The sequence below is a fragment of the Lytechinus variegatus genome, chromosome 19 (assembly GCF_018143015.1).
Source record: "Lytechinus variegatus isolate NC3 chromosome 19, Lvar_3.0, whole genome shotgun sequence".
In the NCBI taxonomy this organism is placed as follows: Eukaryota; Metazoa; Echinodermata; class Echinoidea; order Temnopleuroida; family Toxopneustidae; genus Lytechinus; species Lytechinus variegatus.
Genome location: NC_054758.1, coordinates 9,170,998 through 9,190,278, shown reverse-complemented (window position 1 = coordinate 9,190,278; position 19,281 = coordinate 9,170,998). Strand labels below are relative to the sequence as shown.

Sequence of the window (19,281 nt, the reverse complement as noted above, 5' to 3'; positions counted from 1 at the left end):
AGCAATTGCTACTTTTTATGCATGTGACCCACTGACTTGACAGAAGTGCTAACTTTGAGTATCCTTTTGTTGTAGACATTCATTAAGAAAAAAAATCTCTAATCACCATGTGCATGGAAGATACAAGGTTGAATGATTGTTTATTGGAAAATTTTAACAAATCCTTATTTTGAAATATGAATATGATCAATCATTTTTCATTATGACACATTTACACACGTACACACCCCCCACTGATCTCCATGTCGAATATGTACATTGATTGAACCTATGCTATCATTGTGATGACGTACAAGTATGCAGATGGGAACTCAGCTACTTGAAATTCCCATGCGAATACCAGTATTGCCCAGCGTGTAACGTCATACCGGCCGTTCTACATGATGTGTGTAGTTGTGTTTTCACCAGACCTTTTAAAATTCAACCTACAATGTAGTAAGCAGTGCTATGCACTTGGGTCTACTGTGGAAATCCCCTATGCACTTGCACCATGTTGTGAGTGGCAGAGTGGGTGCTGATGCACTGTTTAAAGTTGGTCTAATGAGAACATGCCCTATACACTTGTATTTTGAAAGTAGGTCTAATGACAACATGCCTATGCACTTGTCCCATGTTGTGAGTATAATGAGAACATGCCCTCTGCACTTGTGTCTAATGAGAACATGTCCTTTGTACTTGGAGATGTTGGTCTAATGAGAACATGCCCTACATGTATCACATGAATGCATTTGTAGCATGCTGTTAAGAGGGTCTAATGATAACATGCCCTGTGCACTTGTACCATGTTGTAAGTGGATCTAATGGAAACATAGCCTACAGTATGCACTTGTACCCCAATGTGGAAATGCAATGGTATCCAGTGTCGACAGAGTCGTTGAATGCCGGAAGTTGTTGGGTGTGACTCTTGACACCTACCTATCGAACATGTTTAACTTCTGAATTTAGAGATGAATATCTCGACTCACATGCCAGTAATAGTTTGGAGGAGTTGAGTTCCCAGGTAGTATTCAAATCTGAAGTCACATGTACAGTGAAGGTTTACCTTTTAGACCATGGTCTAAGTGAAATTTTGGAAATCTAAAAATGTAAACATTTTCGTTGTATTGTATGTTTATTAAATTTACTATGGTCTAAAGTTCCTAATTCTTTAATTGTGAAGGCAAGTGTCTCATTCCTCATTCCCAGGCAAATATTAGTGATTTGAGTGTCAAACGAGCTGATAAAATTGAACCTCTACTTTTTTTTAGAGACGTTCAGTATGTGCCACAATTGGTTATCTATACATGTAGTTACCAGGTATGCTAAACCACAACTTCCTACCAGAGTTTGAATAAAAATACACTTTATGGCCCATTGGGGCGGATCAGATATACTTAAAACTTGGAATAAATACCAATAAATACATGTATTTGAATAAAAAGAAAAAAAAAGTTTCTTTTTTTCTGTTCTGTGCTTTTGTATCATATTCAGACCCGTTGCTCCAGTGAAGGGTTTGCACAGCAGACTAAGGGGGGGGGGGGAACCACTCACCTGTTGCCCAACTTTTTTTTTTAACATTACAAAATTTGAAAATTACTGAATTTGAGAAAAGGGCATAAGAATGGAAATTATTTCACTAATGAACCCAACATTGCTACCAAAATATGAAGCATAATTTAGATAAAGTAATTAAAATCAACTGTTCCAATTTTATGTTCAGATGGAACAATGTAAACAATGTCAATTACATGTATTCTACTTTTTTTTTTCTCAGAAGGCAAAGCAATAAATTCCACTATTCCACTTTTTCTGGGAAATCTTGTATTGATGAAGTGATTAATAAAAATGTTAATTATTTTTGCATTTCTGTCTCATTGCCTTTGCAGCGGAAACACAAGAAATGGAGGCTCTTCAAAGAGCCCATAAGGAGCGCCTAGACATCGTACAAAAATATGACAAGGTAAGATTGATATTCATCACAATTTTCAGCAGAGATAGAGGGAAAATTCAAGGGAAAAAGGCAGAGAAATCCTCATCCAGTCTGATCATCAAGGATGAACCTTATTATTTTGAACTGGTGCTTTTTTCTGTTTTTCTTGTTCATTCGAAATGTGTATTTTTTGTGTATCGAACCCAGTACTTGGTATTATACATCTAGGCTCTTTTGCCACTTTAAGATACAGAGTCTCTTTTGCTACTATAAAGATGAAACATAATTTTGTCAAGGTTTCTCATCCACATATACTTTAAAATTGAAGGAGGCCACTGCTTTTGAAATTTTATAGATTGCTATCATTTTATGAAATAATAAGCCTTGACTTTATCGAATTTTAAAGTTTAGTGATTGAAATAAAAAAACGTCACACAATATGAAAATGGAATATCAATTTACTATGATCAGTCTCTCTCTGTAAATTAAAATTTGAATTATTTTAACATAATAATAATGATGATGATGATGACAATAATGATAATAATCATAACATTTGTGAGGCGCTATTTTTTATAGATATACAGTGTGTATGTATGTAAAGTGCTTACTATATAAAGTAAAAAACATTTGTTTATATTGGTCATGTGATGAGTGTATGTAGCCTTGCAAAAGCTGGTGTATCACAAACAATGATATCGTGTTAATAAGCAGAGCGTGTTGGGAGAACAGTTTTCGTAACTGAAGTGGATACCATCGGGTAAAATGTTATTATCTTTTTTCTCATGGAAAGGAATCAACTTTCTCTTGCATTTTTTCAACATTTTTTCATAACTGAAGTGGATACCATTGGGCAAAATGTGTTATTACTTTTTTCTCATGTAAAGGAATAAACTTTTTCTTGCATTTTTTTTGTATCATTTTTTTTCATCCTTAGGGAAGAGACAAAGGTGCTCAAATAGACCCATGGGAAGATGCTTCATTCATCATCTATAAAGTCACAGATAGATACGGATTCTGTCAGTAAGTATTCATGATATTGAGCTGTTGCACTGAAAGCATTGACCGGGTTGAAATTGTGTTGCAAGAGTCAGAGATGAGTGCAATATGATCTTAGCTTGATTGTAATGAAGTTTCCCCTGAAGTTTGCTCAATGTTTACAAATATACATATTTTATATACACATTTTCAAATTTATTCAAATTCACTACTGACAAGAAATGGTGGACTTTGTTTATAGAGTCCCGGGCTCTTCGTTTGTACAGTGGTCTTTTGAGAACAGCCAGGAGAATTATCTGTAGTTTTCAGATGCAAATCCCTGGTTTGTTGAAAAATGCTACAGTGGTGTGAATTTTCAGACTACCAAGATTGAATAGGAATGGCGGATGATAGCTTAGAACTCTAAAACTTTGCTAATAATATTTAGGACTCGGTTCTGCTAGATTTATCCTCTCTTTCGCTCTGAAATTCTGCCCATCCATTGCTTGTCTGTTTCTTTCCATCTCCTTTAATAGCTACATGTACCTGTAATACCGTCTCTGTTGGTGCAGATGGTACAATCTTGGGTGATATCAAGTTTGGTGTTGGTCTTTTGGTGTTGGTGTTTATAGGTCACTTGTACATCTACTCAGCACCAGAAAATGAAGCTGGTCCAATGATGAATCTAACAGTGTTGAGATATCGATCATGATGATGATAAATGATTTGAATCATATTTTAAACTCGCCCTTTATAGCAAAGGTTGTCAGCTTGATCAAGGCTCCAAACTTATACTTTTTTCTTGGTGGCCCGATCAGTACACCAATATCATCAATGTCATAGTTTTGGTAGCCCGCAAAGCAAATTTGGTGGCCCTAGAACAACAGATTGAATAGAAAACATTACAATTTATCAAAACTTTGGGAGCCCAACCAGGCCACCAAGTGTGGGCATTTACAGAATTTTTATCACCCAACTCTCAATTTAGGTTGCCCTGGTTCATCAGGCCACTGCTAATGTCGAGCCCTGGCTTTATACTTTACCATCAAAACCATCACCGACCCAGTTCTGAACTTGAAATCACTCATTGACTACTGGGGCCATCTACAGATTCTTTTTTCAATCAGGTGGGTGTTTCATAAAGCTGTTCGTAAGTTAAGAGCGACTTTAAGAACGACTGGTGATGCTTTCTTGTGGTAAATGACATACAACCAAAATGTTCACTAGAGATGGTGTAGCACATAAGAGAGTTTCACCATTCGTTCTTAAAGTCGCTCTTAACTTACGAACAGCTTTATGAAACACCCGCCGGGTCTCATTTCATCTTTCAAATTGGCATGATCCTGCCATGTCTTATCTGGTATCAAAAGCCTACGCTTTATTTGCCATTTTTCACAGATTAAAATAAATGAACCTGCAGCATATACTGTATATATATATATTTTTTTATTTATTCATGGGCCTATTTTCAAAGTACAATGTAAATAGACTTTTGATTTTCCTGCCAGGGTCGACTTAGATGTTTTCAACTTCAGGTACGAATACAAATATGTACAATAAGAAATGTATTTGCACTATGTTTATAATCATCCTTATTATCTTGTACACAGACCCATACATTCACTCCAATGTAGTGTTACAGCATCGATATGCTGGTTTGGCAAGTGGGAAGTTGGGGGGGGGGGGGTGTTAATACTATCCTACATTTAGCTATTAACTTCTGTAATATGATATACTCCATCGTAACATGTTTGAATTATTATTTTGGGGAATTATGTCTAATGATCACGGGACTTTTTTCAAGAAACGGTTCCACTGATTTCTGCTATTAACTTTTATTAACCCTGTATTACAGTGATGATATGGTACAAGCTTCAAGCTATTTCTGCCATGTTATCACTATTCAAATTCAAATTCATTTATTTAACATCTCTTAGGTTTGAGGAGTTATTGGAAGTGGATAATTTGATTCTTACACGGTGTTTACATATGTAATTAATTTGAAGCCTATTGTATTTTATTATTATCATTCTTTATAATTAAACAATATAGCAGTTAACGGGAGTTTCGATTCAGATCCCCCATTGTATTATTTTCATTAAAAACGTACAATAACCACAGAGTATAAACATGACTCCTGTTAATAATAATATTGGTTTAACAAGGGTAACACTGGCTACTAATTTTTGAATAAAAACATAACAATTGACATACACTCTACATGTATATACTACAATACAGTACTTGTATGTGTTTCTTGTATGTGTATTAAAGCATTATAAGCATAATATTCATGTATTGTTGCCGTGCTTATTTACATGTATGATATATATACTACAATACAGAGAAACTAGCGCTCACTTATAGATAAAGTTTCTCCCTTTTGAAAATTCACACAATCATACATGTAGACATAGTAAAGTTTACCAAAGAGAATGAAAAACAAAGGAAGAAATTAAAAAGTAATCAAGGAATCAATCACATGAATTAATACAAAGAATATAAACAACATATGAAAGTAACGAGTGGATGAATTAATAGGTGAATCAATCAATTTTCTAATTAATGATTTAAAATTGAATGAGAAGATTATTTGCTAATAGATGAAATATAAAAGGAATTTAGCAATGAATAATTCTATTTTCCTGTTCATGAAGATGTATGCAAGCTATCTGCAAAAAACCCTACAAATATTGCAACTTTCTTTTATTTCTCAATTATCCTCCTTTGCTTAATATACCTCTTCTAAAACAAAAAAAATCTGTAGTCTTCAAAGATTCAACTTCTTAAGGCAAAGGTAAATGTACCTGTATGTTGTATTTATTCTTTGAATATTTTTATCTTTCAGTGAAAATGAGCTCCCAGAAAGCCCAGATGAGGAGGAGAAAAAGGTGAGAGTTTTTTTAGGGGACTTTATTTAATATTGTTCCAAGAAATGGTCACTATTACTAAATGTAAAACCAAGTATACAGACAGTCCAGCAGGGAAAATGTACATGGGGACTGGGGATGATTTAGCCCATGAAACGCTCAAAAAGAGCCCCTGGAAATCCCCATTCATCTCAATGTTAATGCAGATGCAGATTTAAAGGTATTGTTTAACTTTGTGAGCAGCTGATTTAAAAGATTCACAAACCAAGATGAAACATGTGTACAAGTGCATGTATTAGAACTAATAAACCCTGAAAACAACCATTATTGAGAATGAAAAGCTAAAACTACAAGGCAAACCCCGATTTTGTAAATAGGCGTCTTATAGACACCTAAATAGTACACATAAGTTTATGGGATGAAATTAAGATGGTGTTTCCGGTCACTTTATATTTCAATTTTTGAAGCACTAAATGATTATTTTCGAAAGCAATTTTTTCTGGGCTTCATTTTTGTAACATATCACAGACACAGGTGACAAGTGTGACCTTCTAGCTCAGATTTGTTAAAAGTCAAACCACTGTTAACCAATCACTTAAATGCAGATTTAGACAGTAATACCACAGTCACATTTCCCTATTGGTGGTTGTATGGCCAAAACAGCCATTTTATTCATTTTTATTCAAACTACCTTTATCTAGCTGGTACAAGAATTTAAAAATGGCTGTTGTTGACTCGCTGTATGGCCACCGTAGAGCAAATGTGACTGAGGTTTTAGTTGTGAAAAGTGTCCCCTAATAATAGATTTTTTTTTGCCCACAGTCTTGGTTGCCTAGATATGAAGGATATTGTTTTAAGAGTAAAAAGATTTACCTCAAGTATCTTGCAGTGTTTAATGCAGCTTGAGGCAAAAATAATCCATACATTTAAATCCTTTTTAGCATTTGAAATATTACCATTACCCATTCTAAGCTTGTTTTTTTTAATCAATAGAACAGCCCCTTTAACTAGTAAAAGAGAGCAAACCGGCAAAGAATATCCTTGTATGGGAATGGTTCGATTCAAGTTGGATGAAAGGCATTTTATGGCAGGAATTTCCTTTATTGAATATTTGTTTTCACAGACATGAATAATATTTATGCGTGCACTGTGCAGAGTGAAATGTTGTACAGTACTTCCTGAAAGTTGTGCTGCCTGTCAACACAAGAGGGCAGCAGAGCATTGTTTTGCTCCATTGTGCATGCAGTGAAATAGGTAAAGCATGAGAAATTAATGAAGTGAGAACATATTTCAGAAGCGATTTGATTTCAGGAACTTCCTGAAAGTTCCGCTGTCTTGGACCAGTGCCCTGTTTCATAAATCAAAATCTGAATTCAGGAAACTTGTTTTCTTTGGAGAATTTGAGGAATGATCTTCCAATTTATAAAATCGTTCTGACCTTTGCATATACAGGCTATCAGTGGTAATGCAGGCCAACTCAGTAATGCACAAAGAAAATGCACATCAATCTACATGTATAATACCACTTTTAAATATTCCAAAATTTATCTTAAAATATCCATGATTTTTTTTTTACTCAGAATATTCAGGAATTGGTATTTTCATACTTCCGGTAATGTAGGACATTGAAACAGGAATGACCAACATATTATTATCCCAAAATTCTGAATTATACAGTAATCCAGCTCTTATCTGCATTTTTACAGGGTGTAACTTAATACCATGATCATAAACCAGGGAATTATTTTGCTTGTAACCAAATTTGATTGGTTCTTTTGGTCATAATAGAAAAGCTCCGCGACTGTAAAGTTCTCCATAGTCGTATGTAAACTTCTGCTGTACAAAATATTTTTTTAATATCAGTCTGAAAAAAAATATGGAGCAAATTATGATGTGATACCAGGAAAATTATTCACTGAAAGATTCTGTAATTATGGCATTCGATTGGCTGATATCAAATTTATTGAAGATATTTTGCATTGTTATTATTTTCATAAAACAGCACTCAGAAACCTGGTCGATCATTGTCAAAGTCAAATTACAAATGTTCCATTTCATCACGACCTTGATCAAATTTGTTTTAAAATATGGTATTAAAAAAATATATATTTTCGGAAATGGCCACCAGTATCTGCTAGTCGGTTTGTAGGCAATGGCAAGTGTATAGTGACACTACCATGGACACTTTCTGCGAATTACTGACCAACTTGTTTCTGAAGTGTTGTGCTGCATATTAGCACAAGAGGGCAGCAGACTACTCTTTCCTCATTCCTGACTACAAAAATGAAGAACATACATGTAACTTGAAATGTTGCTGAATCAAGATGCACTTTGGTTTACTGCAAACTTCAAATACATGTACAATAGAACAGTGACCTAAATCTTTAAATTGCATACTGGTAGGAGTGCGGATTAGAGCCACCCCTCTCACCAAAAAAAAAGAAAAAAAAAAAAATATTTCCCGACTTCCGTAGATCTTCCTTTAAAATTTGTCCCTTTGTACAATATGCAAGGCTCCACATTAACTTTTTTTGGTGGTGGCCCATTCGGGCCACCAAAACCTTCAAATATATTTTTTTTGGTGGCCCGTTAGTAAAGTTTGGTGGCCCGAAAAAATATAAAGAAAAACATTAATTAAAAATGAATAAAACAAATTGAATTCTGCAGTCACTAACACGTACCACTATTCTTTGTACATCTTGTATGTAAATCATGCTTGCTGTTATTTTACTTTGCTTATTTTGTGGTAATATATAAATTGTTCTATCATTGTAAATATGAAATGATTGAAAGAGAATAAAAGAATTGTATTGTTACCAAGAAAAAATGAAGAAAGAAAAAACAAAGAACAGGAAAAAAATTGAGAAAAAAACAAAAGAAAATGTAAGAAAAATGAATAAGACAAAATTATCAAAAAATTGGGAAAATTATTATTATTCAGTAGAAACATGTTCTTTAATCAGGCATATTCAATGGGAAGGGGTATAAATGGTTTAATCACTGTAAAAAAAATGAGAAAATGGCAAAAATTATCTGGGAAAAAACAGTGAGAAAATTCCTTCCCTATATTTGACAAAATGATGGAAAAATTCACATTTCATATCAATGAAATGCCTTCCCAAAGTATTTACTTCCTTAAGAGTGGTTTAAGAAGTCATTTGTAAACAAGAAAGAAAGAAGCTGCCTATTTATTCTTGGCTAGAATAGACACAGCTCCGAAATAAACCAAATATCAACATACATACAAATGCACATATGGGACTGTGATGTACTCACCTATGTGTTTATGTGTATTAATGCATTTGGAAATCGGTCTTTTTGAGTCAAAAGAGAGGTCATAATTCCTCCTTTTAATGCTTGCAGATAATCAGGTTTCAGTAATATGGACTGTAGAAGGGCATATCATTGGTGTAAAATGTGACTTTGACGTAGATTTTCAAAGTTCTGGGGAAGATTTCTTAGCAGTATCATTTCGTATCGCAGCTCCCTGAGTCTGAATAGTCTGCTCGCGCACAGCTAACTGCAGTGGTTTCATGCGCTATGCATGCAAAGCTCAGCCAGACAGCCGGCGCGGCCGGCTGAATAATAGTTACTGTATGCTAGCGGTAGGCCTACGTACTGTCATGACTGTGCAATCTTTGTGTGTGTGTATTTGTGTGTAGATTAACAAAAAAGGCGCATGACGAATTGGCTTGCAATTTGAACTGTAGAAAGTTGATAAATACATGCAAAATCGGGAGAAAAATTGCGCTACTTTGAAAATTATTGGTTGCCCGATTCGGGCCACCAAAACTTAACATTTTTTCAATAATGGTTGCCCGAGATGAATTTTTGGTGGCCCCGGGCCACCGCTAATGTCGAGCCTTGCAATATGTACATTTTTTTTATTTTCACAGATTTGCTCACATTGCTAGCTTGCAGTAAATTATCAGTACTTGTAGGGTATACATACCGGGGGGGGGGGGGCACTCAGCATATAATGCATAGTGGGTATGTGCCGCGGAGGGGACCCCCATTTTCACACTCAAATTTCCGTTCCAAGGCATAGCATTTTTGCCTTGTTGAGAGAAAGTTCTAACAAAGAAAGCCGCTCCAAGGCATAGTATTTTCTTCTTATCGAGAAAAAAGAAGAGAGAAGAGGACCCCAGTTTTTACAAACATTGTCGTTCCGAAGCCCGTTCCGAGGACCCTCCTTTTTACAATACGCCCGCTCCAAGGCCCCCGTTTTCTGTCTCGCCCGCGGCACACCCCCACCACTTTTTTGGTTGAGTGCCCCCCCCCTGATACATACATACACATATTGAAAACCTATGCCCTCAAAATTGTTGATCGGTTGCACAGCAGACTTCCATTAGTACTAAAACTACTACGGCTAGTACTACCACAAATACTACCACTACTACTACTACTACTACAGGGAATAATTCTGCCTTACAAATTTGAATAGCATTTTTGGTCAAAAGAGAAAAGCTCTCAACTATTAAAAGTAATGTACAGTCCCATGTAAAAAATATGCTATGCAAATGACTAAAAATGCATAGCAGTCTTTCAAAAATGTGGAGCAAATTGTGATGCGATACCAGGAAAATTATTACCGATACTACTGCATGTACTACTACTACTACTAGTACTACTACTAGTAACTACTACTACTATAACTACTACTACTACTACTACTACTACTACTACTACTACTACTACTACTACTACTACTACTACTACTACTACTACTACTACTACTACTACTACTACTACTACTACTACCACTACTACTACTACTACTACCACTACTACTACTACTACTACTACTACTACAACTACTACTACTACTACTACTACTACTACTACTACTACTACTACTACCACTACTACTACCACTACTACTACTACTACTACTACTACTACTACTACCACTACTACTACCACTACTACTAGTACTAATACTACTACGATTACTGATACTTCTACTACCCCTGCTACTACTACCAGTACTACTACTGCTACTACCTTCATTCTTTTTTATTTTATGACTTTTGTTCACATTACAAGACCTCGTTTTAAAGAAGTTCATATTGATGTCAATATCACTCAGGACTTTTCTTTCATGACACATTCTGTCCGTTTATCATCCCCCTTGCTAAGCCTAGCTGGGGTCTGATTTCGCCCATAAAATGAGTCACGGGCTTGAACTTGAGCACAGCGGCCGGGAGGATCCCCAGAACGTTTACTCATCCGCTGGGATTCTCTCGCTTGCGGTTTCTGAGTTCTTGGGTGACAACGTTCAATAGTGGTCGGTTTCGCTAATTGATTGATAATTTAATGGTGTAACATGTAGGTCTGCTTATCTTACAGGCTCAATGCCTCGTCAAGGAAAACAGAGCACTTCGTCTGGAAGAAGATTTCCTTTTTAGGGCCGTCTGCACCAGCCCGAGTTTTCAAATAAGCGCGCTATGTCTGATCCGGCAAATTATCCTGATCTGAACAATCTCGAGATTATTTGTAATGGAGACACAATTATCGCGCTAGTTTGCTGGATTAATCTTGAGATTGCAATCCCAAGTCAATTTGGGATTATTTGCAAAATAGCGCGCTATTTTACGAATTATCCCGCTAATTCGCAGGTGCAGACGCACTCGGGATTATTTATTCACAGCGTCAGACCATAATGCATGGATGCCTCGCTCGAGCATGAATCACTCTTCTTGCGATAGTGGAGACGGAGTTTCTTGAATCTCAAGATTAATCGCGACGAGGGCCGATCACCGCCTTTTGATATCTTTATAAATGTATCTTCATGCAGCTCTCTGATGAATGGTATTCAGGTTCAGAAGATTCAAAATCACATATACAGATCGAGTTGAGACTAGACCAGTAGTCTGCATGCACAGACCCTGATTGAAACTTTAATCAACAAGTGGGTCTCCCTGCAAAGACTGGCACATACAAAACTTACTGTTTCAATTCAGGCGAGAGGGCCTTCAGTAACAAAATGCATTATACATACAATGTATGCTGCACCTCCAGAACCTTAACTCCATGAAGGGTTTGCACAGCAGACTAAGACCAGTCCAGGGTGGCTGAACAGATGTATTTAATTCAGAAAGACATTATCTACATGTATAGTGCTAGCAGATCCACTTGAAAATCAGAGAAAGCCTGGTGTGAAGCCGTTTAAAAAAAAATTGCCATAAAATACGAACTAATATTTAAAGTATAAAGTACATTATGTGTACTTTTCAAAATCATACGAACTGTCTTGAACTCTAGCATTATACACCACAGTGTCTGTCCTCATAGACTAACTAAAAGTATGATTAAGTCTATTTAAATCCTTATTACAGTGTGATAGCTCTATAAGATTAGAAGAATCACTTGATCTTAATTGAACAGTGAGGTCCATTCTTGCTTGTTTCTTCCCATGCTATATATACTGTACATTTATCTGTGCTTTTGTTCTTGTCTGCTATATCAAGTTGCTTGATGAACTGCACTTGCACTTAGTTTAGGATTCCATTGAAATTTTCCAGGAAACAATCTAGGGTCGTTTTGAAAACCCTTTTATATTGATATTTCTAGTAGCACTTATGCCCTTCTAGCTTTGATTTCGTTTTGTTCCTGGGTTAGAAACTCCAGAGTCTTTGATGTTAGACCTGGGTTTTTATTCCCTGTTGGGCTTCATGAGATTTAAGTGAATTCCTCATCCTGGAGTCCATGATGGATGACCCTTTAACATTGAAGCATTCTTGCTTTCATTTTAACATATATCTCGTAAAGGGGGTTTCAGACCGCCTTGAAGTTCGTCAATTCCAGGTATTTTCTGATCGGGAAATTTGCCCTGATCTACCTCAATAAGAAAAAAACAACAGGTAATTTTGGCAGTAAATATCCCCATAGAAAGTACCCACTATTTTAGGGACTTGTCAACACTACGTGTACAGTACAAGAACTTTCGCAGGGATTTTCCAAGGTTGCAAGTATTTTGGCAGTGTGAATGCAAATTACAGGATCTTTTTAGTTGGGCGCAGGCCCCGAGGGTGGCTGCTGAGCTAGCGATTTTGAATCTCGTGTCTTTCCTGCATATCAGACCATATTGCCCATGCTCATAACTTAAAGAACTTTCCCCCCGAAGGGTACGTTTCAGGCGATGTGAATGCAGGAATGATTATTTGGTATTTTTTGGCCTGAAAAAGTTCTCGTAATTTAAACAAGGATTCTTGTGATTGAGGTGGTTTGAAACCATCTACATTACTTGGTAAGGAGCTGTTATAGAGTTCTTGATGATAGACCTGGACTTGGTTGTTATTGAGCTAGGTGCGAATAATAGCTTTACCTGGGACCAAGGGATTGTTTCATGAAATATCTTGTCACTGATTTTTACTGACAAATGTGCTCTGAGCCAATCAGATGCAAGGATTTCAGTAGCTTATAACAACATTCAGTAAAAATCACAGACTATTTGGTTCATGAAATAACCCCCTGGATGATGTCATTAAAACTGGTACCAGCTCAACTTGAGCCAGGTTGAGAAGGTCAAACAAAATGTAATTTGACATTGGTGATATCTTGAAAACATAAAAGCTGATGGATAGTTTGGCTTAGTTCCACATTGTACTTTGGTATTGAAATGTAAAAGTCTTTGAAAAAAATGAAACTTCATGAATTGTAGAACTTGCTAAATTGTAACAGATTAACAGTGCTCCAGAAAAAGTAGAATATAGTTTTTGGTTGAATTTGAAATTGTCTTCATGGTATTAATGAAAAAAAATAAAATTGCCAATCCTTCCCTCTTTCAAACAAGACAAGAAAAATTAAGAAAATCGCTTTTCATTTTTTAGCTCGCTCTTGAGGTGCGGCTGTTATTAAATTCATTGAGCTTTATGCATTCAAAATAATTCTATTGATTTCAAAACTAGTCGTTTGAATTATATTATATATTTTGAAACAAAACTAATCAGAATTAATGGGTTAAATTTCAGAAATCAAATTCTTGGCAAGACGCCCAAGCTTGTTCCTTGGAGTGGAATCCTTTAATTGTCTTTCTTTTCATAATCAGTGGTGGGAAGTTGAAGGCTTCGTTGCCATAGAAACCAATATCCTCCATCTGTATAGTAGGCAACTCAGTATCATGAACTACTGTACATAGGCAAAAGTATTGTCGTGCGATATCTCACAATAATTTAGGAATGTTGCAAGAGGGGGGAGTGGGATGTTTTATGAATATTTTTACTTAAAAAGGATTTTCTTGGATAAAGGCTGACTTTTGTAGGAATATAAGACATACAGTTTGCTACATGTGAAGAAATTGTAAAAATAACACAATATTTTATTCAAACTTTAATATGTCATTATTGTTCATTCAGTGCATAAGAAATTGTTTGACGGAATACCGTTACAAAACAAATAAAGAAACATAAAAATTGCAACAACAGATCTCAAAGACAGAATAAGACTTTAATTTTTTTTTATTTAAAAAGAATTGTACATCGATTGAAAGAAAATATGTAAGTAATTTCACTTAAAGAATGGAGATTTTTACAGAAGGCTTTAAAATATTAATTGATCCAATTAGGTTAATGCACTATACTAATAGTGAGTTTTAAGAATTCAGGGTAATTTAGACACACTCCTGTAGAAATCCAGCTTTCATTGTTTTTTTTTTCAGGCTTCGTTCCAAAATTTTGACACTTGCATTCCAGAGAGTGACAGTGAAAATTGGAAAGTTTTCAAAAAGGAGGAGAAAATGTAAAGGTCCTTTGAAAAACACTTTTTTGTATTCGTGTAATGACCTTCGTCTAGCAGCTAGATGAACACACCCAGTGATTTTGTTTTTGTTTTGCTTTAATTTGTTCCGATAAAGATGGATTAATGATTGGTAAATTATTAAAAGCACTTAAAAACAGGATTATCTTTTGGAATATTTTGAAATATCACAAATAGGCATAAGCAACTGTTTTGGGCATGCACAGACTTGAATTTTGTTCAATTGAATGTGAATCTGAACAACTTTAAGGACAGTTTTGCACAAAAAATTCCAAGTCTACTTGAAAAAATTGCCTTGGAAATTAAGCAAGTATCCTATTCCTTTCAAAAAGAAGGAAAAAAGGGTCTCTTCCTCGACCCCCGACTGCCTTCAAGAAGGAAAGCCTTTATGTGCCATCGGGTTGAACTCTTGTCTGTTAACCCATTGGTGCGCATGATCTCAGAACTTACGTCATTTATTGGCAATGGGACTAGATACGTGCAGGGCCATGCCTACTTCACTTGTCGCAGTGCTTTGAACTGGGTAGCAAGTTGCTAGTCATGTGTTATCGCTCACACCAAACCACAGCTGAGGCTTGACTTTCTTTTATTGATGCAGTTTCTTGCCAACAAGTGTGTGTTCCTGTTGCTTTCATACCGTTGGTTCTGCAGGTGCTCTGTACAGCACTTCCGACAAACTTCCCAAATCTTGGATATTCTCCCTCAGAAAATTTGAGTTTTCTTCAGCTTTAGTAGTGCTCTTTTTGCTCTCCAAATGTTGATACTGTCTGAATTTCCTGAGCATTGTGCGTTGCAGTTGGTACCAAAAGGACCTTTCTAGCTTGTCAGGAATCTTTATATATGTGCTCCAGAATCGTTGTTGCTGTCTGTTTTCTTGTGGAATATTTTGATGCCAAAGCGTCGCCTCGAGATGGTCAATATGCCTGCTATTCACCTCTTGTATCATAAAGATACTCATCGAAAATATAAGATTTTTAAGGTATTCTTTTCATTTTGAGTTCATTATAAGAACAAATGAGAATGGGCCTTTTTTACTATATCAAATGTACATATTGAATAAGTCAACTTTGAAAATAAGGTTTGTAGTTTGATATTTGATTTGTGTTCAATTAGCCATGCTATCACATTTATTTCTTCATTAATTCTCTCACAAAATGTTCTCTAATTTTAATACTGGTATATCTTTGTTCATTATATATTTTTTTGATTTATTGTTTTTATAAAAGAATCGATTTCAAATGCTTTTTTGAATGACAGAATATGATCTTTCATGAGAGCTTTACATTATGTTTGCCATTAGTCTTATGGTTGAAATTGCTATTAAACATGAAAAATGGAAATCTGGGGTAATATATTGTCCTTTTTTTCTATGTGTGCTAGTGATACACGTATGAGGGCGTATCGAGCCACTTTGTATTTTAACAGCAAAACTAAATATTCACATCATGAAGAAGGGTAGGTTTTCATGTAAACTCTCTAAATATTCTTGGTAGATCAGGCTCAAAAGTTAGTGACAGTCACAGAAAAAAGAGAGCTTTCATTAAACTCTTTTAACAGTTGAATGTCTTGGTTAGAGTACAGTTATATATTTTTTTATTGATAAGATATAAATTGTAACATTGTTATTATGTATCTTTACACAGCAAAAACTGAAGAGTTAATTAGTGTACAATCTACAGGTACATGTAGCTTTAAAAGGATTCTACATGTACCAGTCATTTTTACTCCAAATTTAAATATTTTGTGTTAGTTCAACACCTTTGGTTTAATTTTTTACACTATTGGTGATATTTTCAATTCTTAGTGTGTAATTTTGACACCTTAGGGTGTGGTCCTCTAGTGATATCAACTGGTGCCATGATTTTACACCCAAGTTTATAGAGTGTAGAATGAACCCAACACCCAGTTGAAACTTTATTTCAACATGTTTCTGGCAGTATCAGGGTTAAGAAGCGTGAAAGGATGAAAATCTTACCGCTTCAAACTGTTTTCAAACTTCGAACGACAACAAACTTTATCTGAGTACAGCACTTAATTTTCATCAATTTTCAGCATATTATCTATTCTCGCGAAAACACTTATCATATTGCAATAAAGTTTGCACTGGTGGACTTAAGTTTGGTGTAATGATATATCTTTATCGATTGATTTTTGAAGCTTGCCAATTTCCGGTAATGTGTATCAAGTTTTCAAATAGGATTACAGGTCAAACCAACTTGCCCAGTATGTAGTATATGTATTGGAGTAGGGTTGGGTGATAAACCCTTGATTTATTTCTCTCATTATTCATCATGGTTTAACCATTCCTTGTTGCCGATTTGTTGTTGAGCAATTGTCCAAAGTAAATCTTCAAGAAAGTTGAAATTATTTCCCCCTGGACAAAACTGGAGACAGATATAAAATTGAATGTTTGGCTATAATAAATGTACAAGTTCATGTAAAGTTATAAATTTTGTACATAAAATGCTAAAGCCATTAGTGCATTGTTTATTCCTCGAGATTCCTTGGGCCTTTTCACACGTGAATCTTGAATTATCATTGTAATGATGATTGCAATTCGTCTTTAGAATCATCGGACCTTTCACACGCTTACTCGAAAACTGTGATTTGAATTCGAATTCCCGCGCAAAGGCGGTATGTGTCCTTGATGGCTTGTCAATCAAAGCACTGTATCGATACGATGAGTGCATGACAATATTGTATTATCTACGGAAGTGCTTGAAAGGACACGTAACCTCCGCCACCAAAAGATGTTTTGGAGGTCAGCCTTTCACTTGTAAAAATTTGTACCGTAATCTGAGTGAAACCTAATACTTGAATTCTCCTCCGGAGTAGAATTTGAATTTGTGATTGTGATAAGAGTAGGGAGATACCCGGTGTAGTGGTCCACCTGCATTCCCCAACCAGTTATCGGGAGGAGAGACCTTGCGGGTCACAGTTCTGTGTGCGCACCCTTCTAGGCGACCCAGATTGGCTGGCTCCTCCAATGCGCCTTTGAATGTCTTTGACAGATATATGGCGCTATACAAATGCTGTGCATCATCATCATTTATAGCGATCATGACACTAGTTTTGTTTCACACATGCTAAAAAAATATCGTCATTAGCCTTATTTTTCACTGGAATCATTCAATACAACATTTTTACTGTGTGAATGGGGGGTATTCATTGCATGCACTGACAGCATTCAGGCCACCACAGTGCAGATTTTGGTAAACCTCCACAAATTCTTCTGGTTTTGGTTGTCTGACAAAATATCAATTTTTTCTATTTTTTGTTTGTTTCAATCTTGTACGCAGGCAAAAGAGTTGGAACTGGAGAGAACACAGAAATGGTTGAAAATGGCCAAGAACTGGAAGAGGTATTACACCAGTGAAAAGGTAGGTATTTTTGAGGTCAAATCCACACCAGCAGTATTGTTGATTTGAATAAACAGATAAAAATATAACCAGAGAACTGAAAAGTTATATCAAAATTAGATGCAATATGGGGAAAATAATTGTAAGAGAGTATGAAATTATTTTGGTAATAATTTTAATAGTATAGATTATAATGAGAAAAATGATGATGCTGATATAAATAGTGAGGATGATGGTGATGATTATAATCATAGTACAACTGTACTTGAATATTTTTTAGTGCATGGCACATTTGCATATATGCCCCTCTACACTTTATATAAAAGTACATGTAAGAAAAAGTATGAAGTATAAAAAGGAAAGAATGAAATTAATTAGAAGCAACATTGACTGGCGTAGTACGTGAACTGACCTGTAAAAAAGTGTAATGCTTTTTATTTCCCGGAAATCACCAAGAAGGAGCAGAATTAATGTGATGATTTTATTCATCATCAGTTCTGTTAACACTAACATTTTGTGTACAGAACATTCCTGTCAAGTTCCAGTGTTGACTATCTAACTTTCGTCTGTCAGAACAATTGCTTCTCTGCTGGATTTATCTGTCGGCTTGCCAGAGGTAACCCTCTGACTGCTGGGAGATCATGTGATTATTGATGCGTTAAAGGGGAAGTTCACCCTGACAAAAAGTTTACTAAATAGCTGAAAAAATAATAAAAAATATTGCTGAAGGTTTAAGAAAAATCTATTCCCTCTTTTCCACTTTTGGCGCTGCCCCTTGAAATTTGTCTCTGGAAGAAAAGAAAAAAAAAACAAACTTTTTTGCATGTGTGATATAAAAAAATCTTAGAATTACATTTCTGTTTTAAGGCATCAGCTGACATCCACTTATCTTCATTTTGTATATTTGCGATAATGCATAGCATAGTGTATGTGGACATACATGAATATGCTTTTAATATTCAACCTCCCAAGCTTTCTTGTGAGTCTCTGAATTTTTTCCCTAAACATGAATAACATGGTGATATTGAGATGAAAAGGGTTAATGAGTTGTTGAATGCTATTCATGAGACGGGCTTCCAAGAAGATGAGAGTGCATGAAGAGGTCATGTTGGATTCTTTAATTATTAAGATGGCACGCGGCCTAGTTCTTGTCTGTCACAGATACAAGTACAGTGTTTATTTTGTTGGATAGAGAGCGGTAGTTTAAAGGCATTCACTTGTTATTAGTAGTCTGCAGGCACAGACCATGATTGATACTTTGATTAACAAGTGTGTCTCCACGCAAAGACTAGCACATGTATGAAACTTGCTGTTGGCCTTCAGTACACAAGGCACGAGTAGGCTGCAATTTGGACCCTTTCGAGTGAAGAATATATTTCATATTTTCATGTGACATGGAAGAACG

The 19,281-nt window shown here is 35.6% G+C and overlaps 1 protein-coding gene across 6 annotated transcripts in view; it reads left to right on the top strand.

Annotated features, from left to right (window-relative positions):
* Positions 1–19,281, top strand: part of LOC121405953 (USP6 N-terminal-like protein) — a 70,452-nt gene that overhangs the window by 16,110 nt on the left and 35,061 nt on the right. For 5 of the 6 annotated variants that reach the window (XM_041596951.1, XM_041596950.1, XM_041596948.1 and 2 more), the window contains exons 3-7: positions 1,866–1,939; positions 2,847–2,932; positions 4,396–4,422; positions 5,736–5,778; positions 17,817–17,897. In XM_041596951.1, the coding sequence (XP_041452885.1) occupies positions 1,866–1,939; positions 2,847–2,932; positions 4,396–4,422; positions 5,736–5,778; positions 17,817–17,897 (311 nt within the window). The remainder of the gene's footprint in view (positions 1–1,865; positions 1,940–2,846; positions 2,933–4,395; positions 4,423–5,735; positions 5,779–17,816; positions 17,898–19,281) is intronic. The other variant, XM_041596947.1, reaches the window with a different exon arrangement.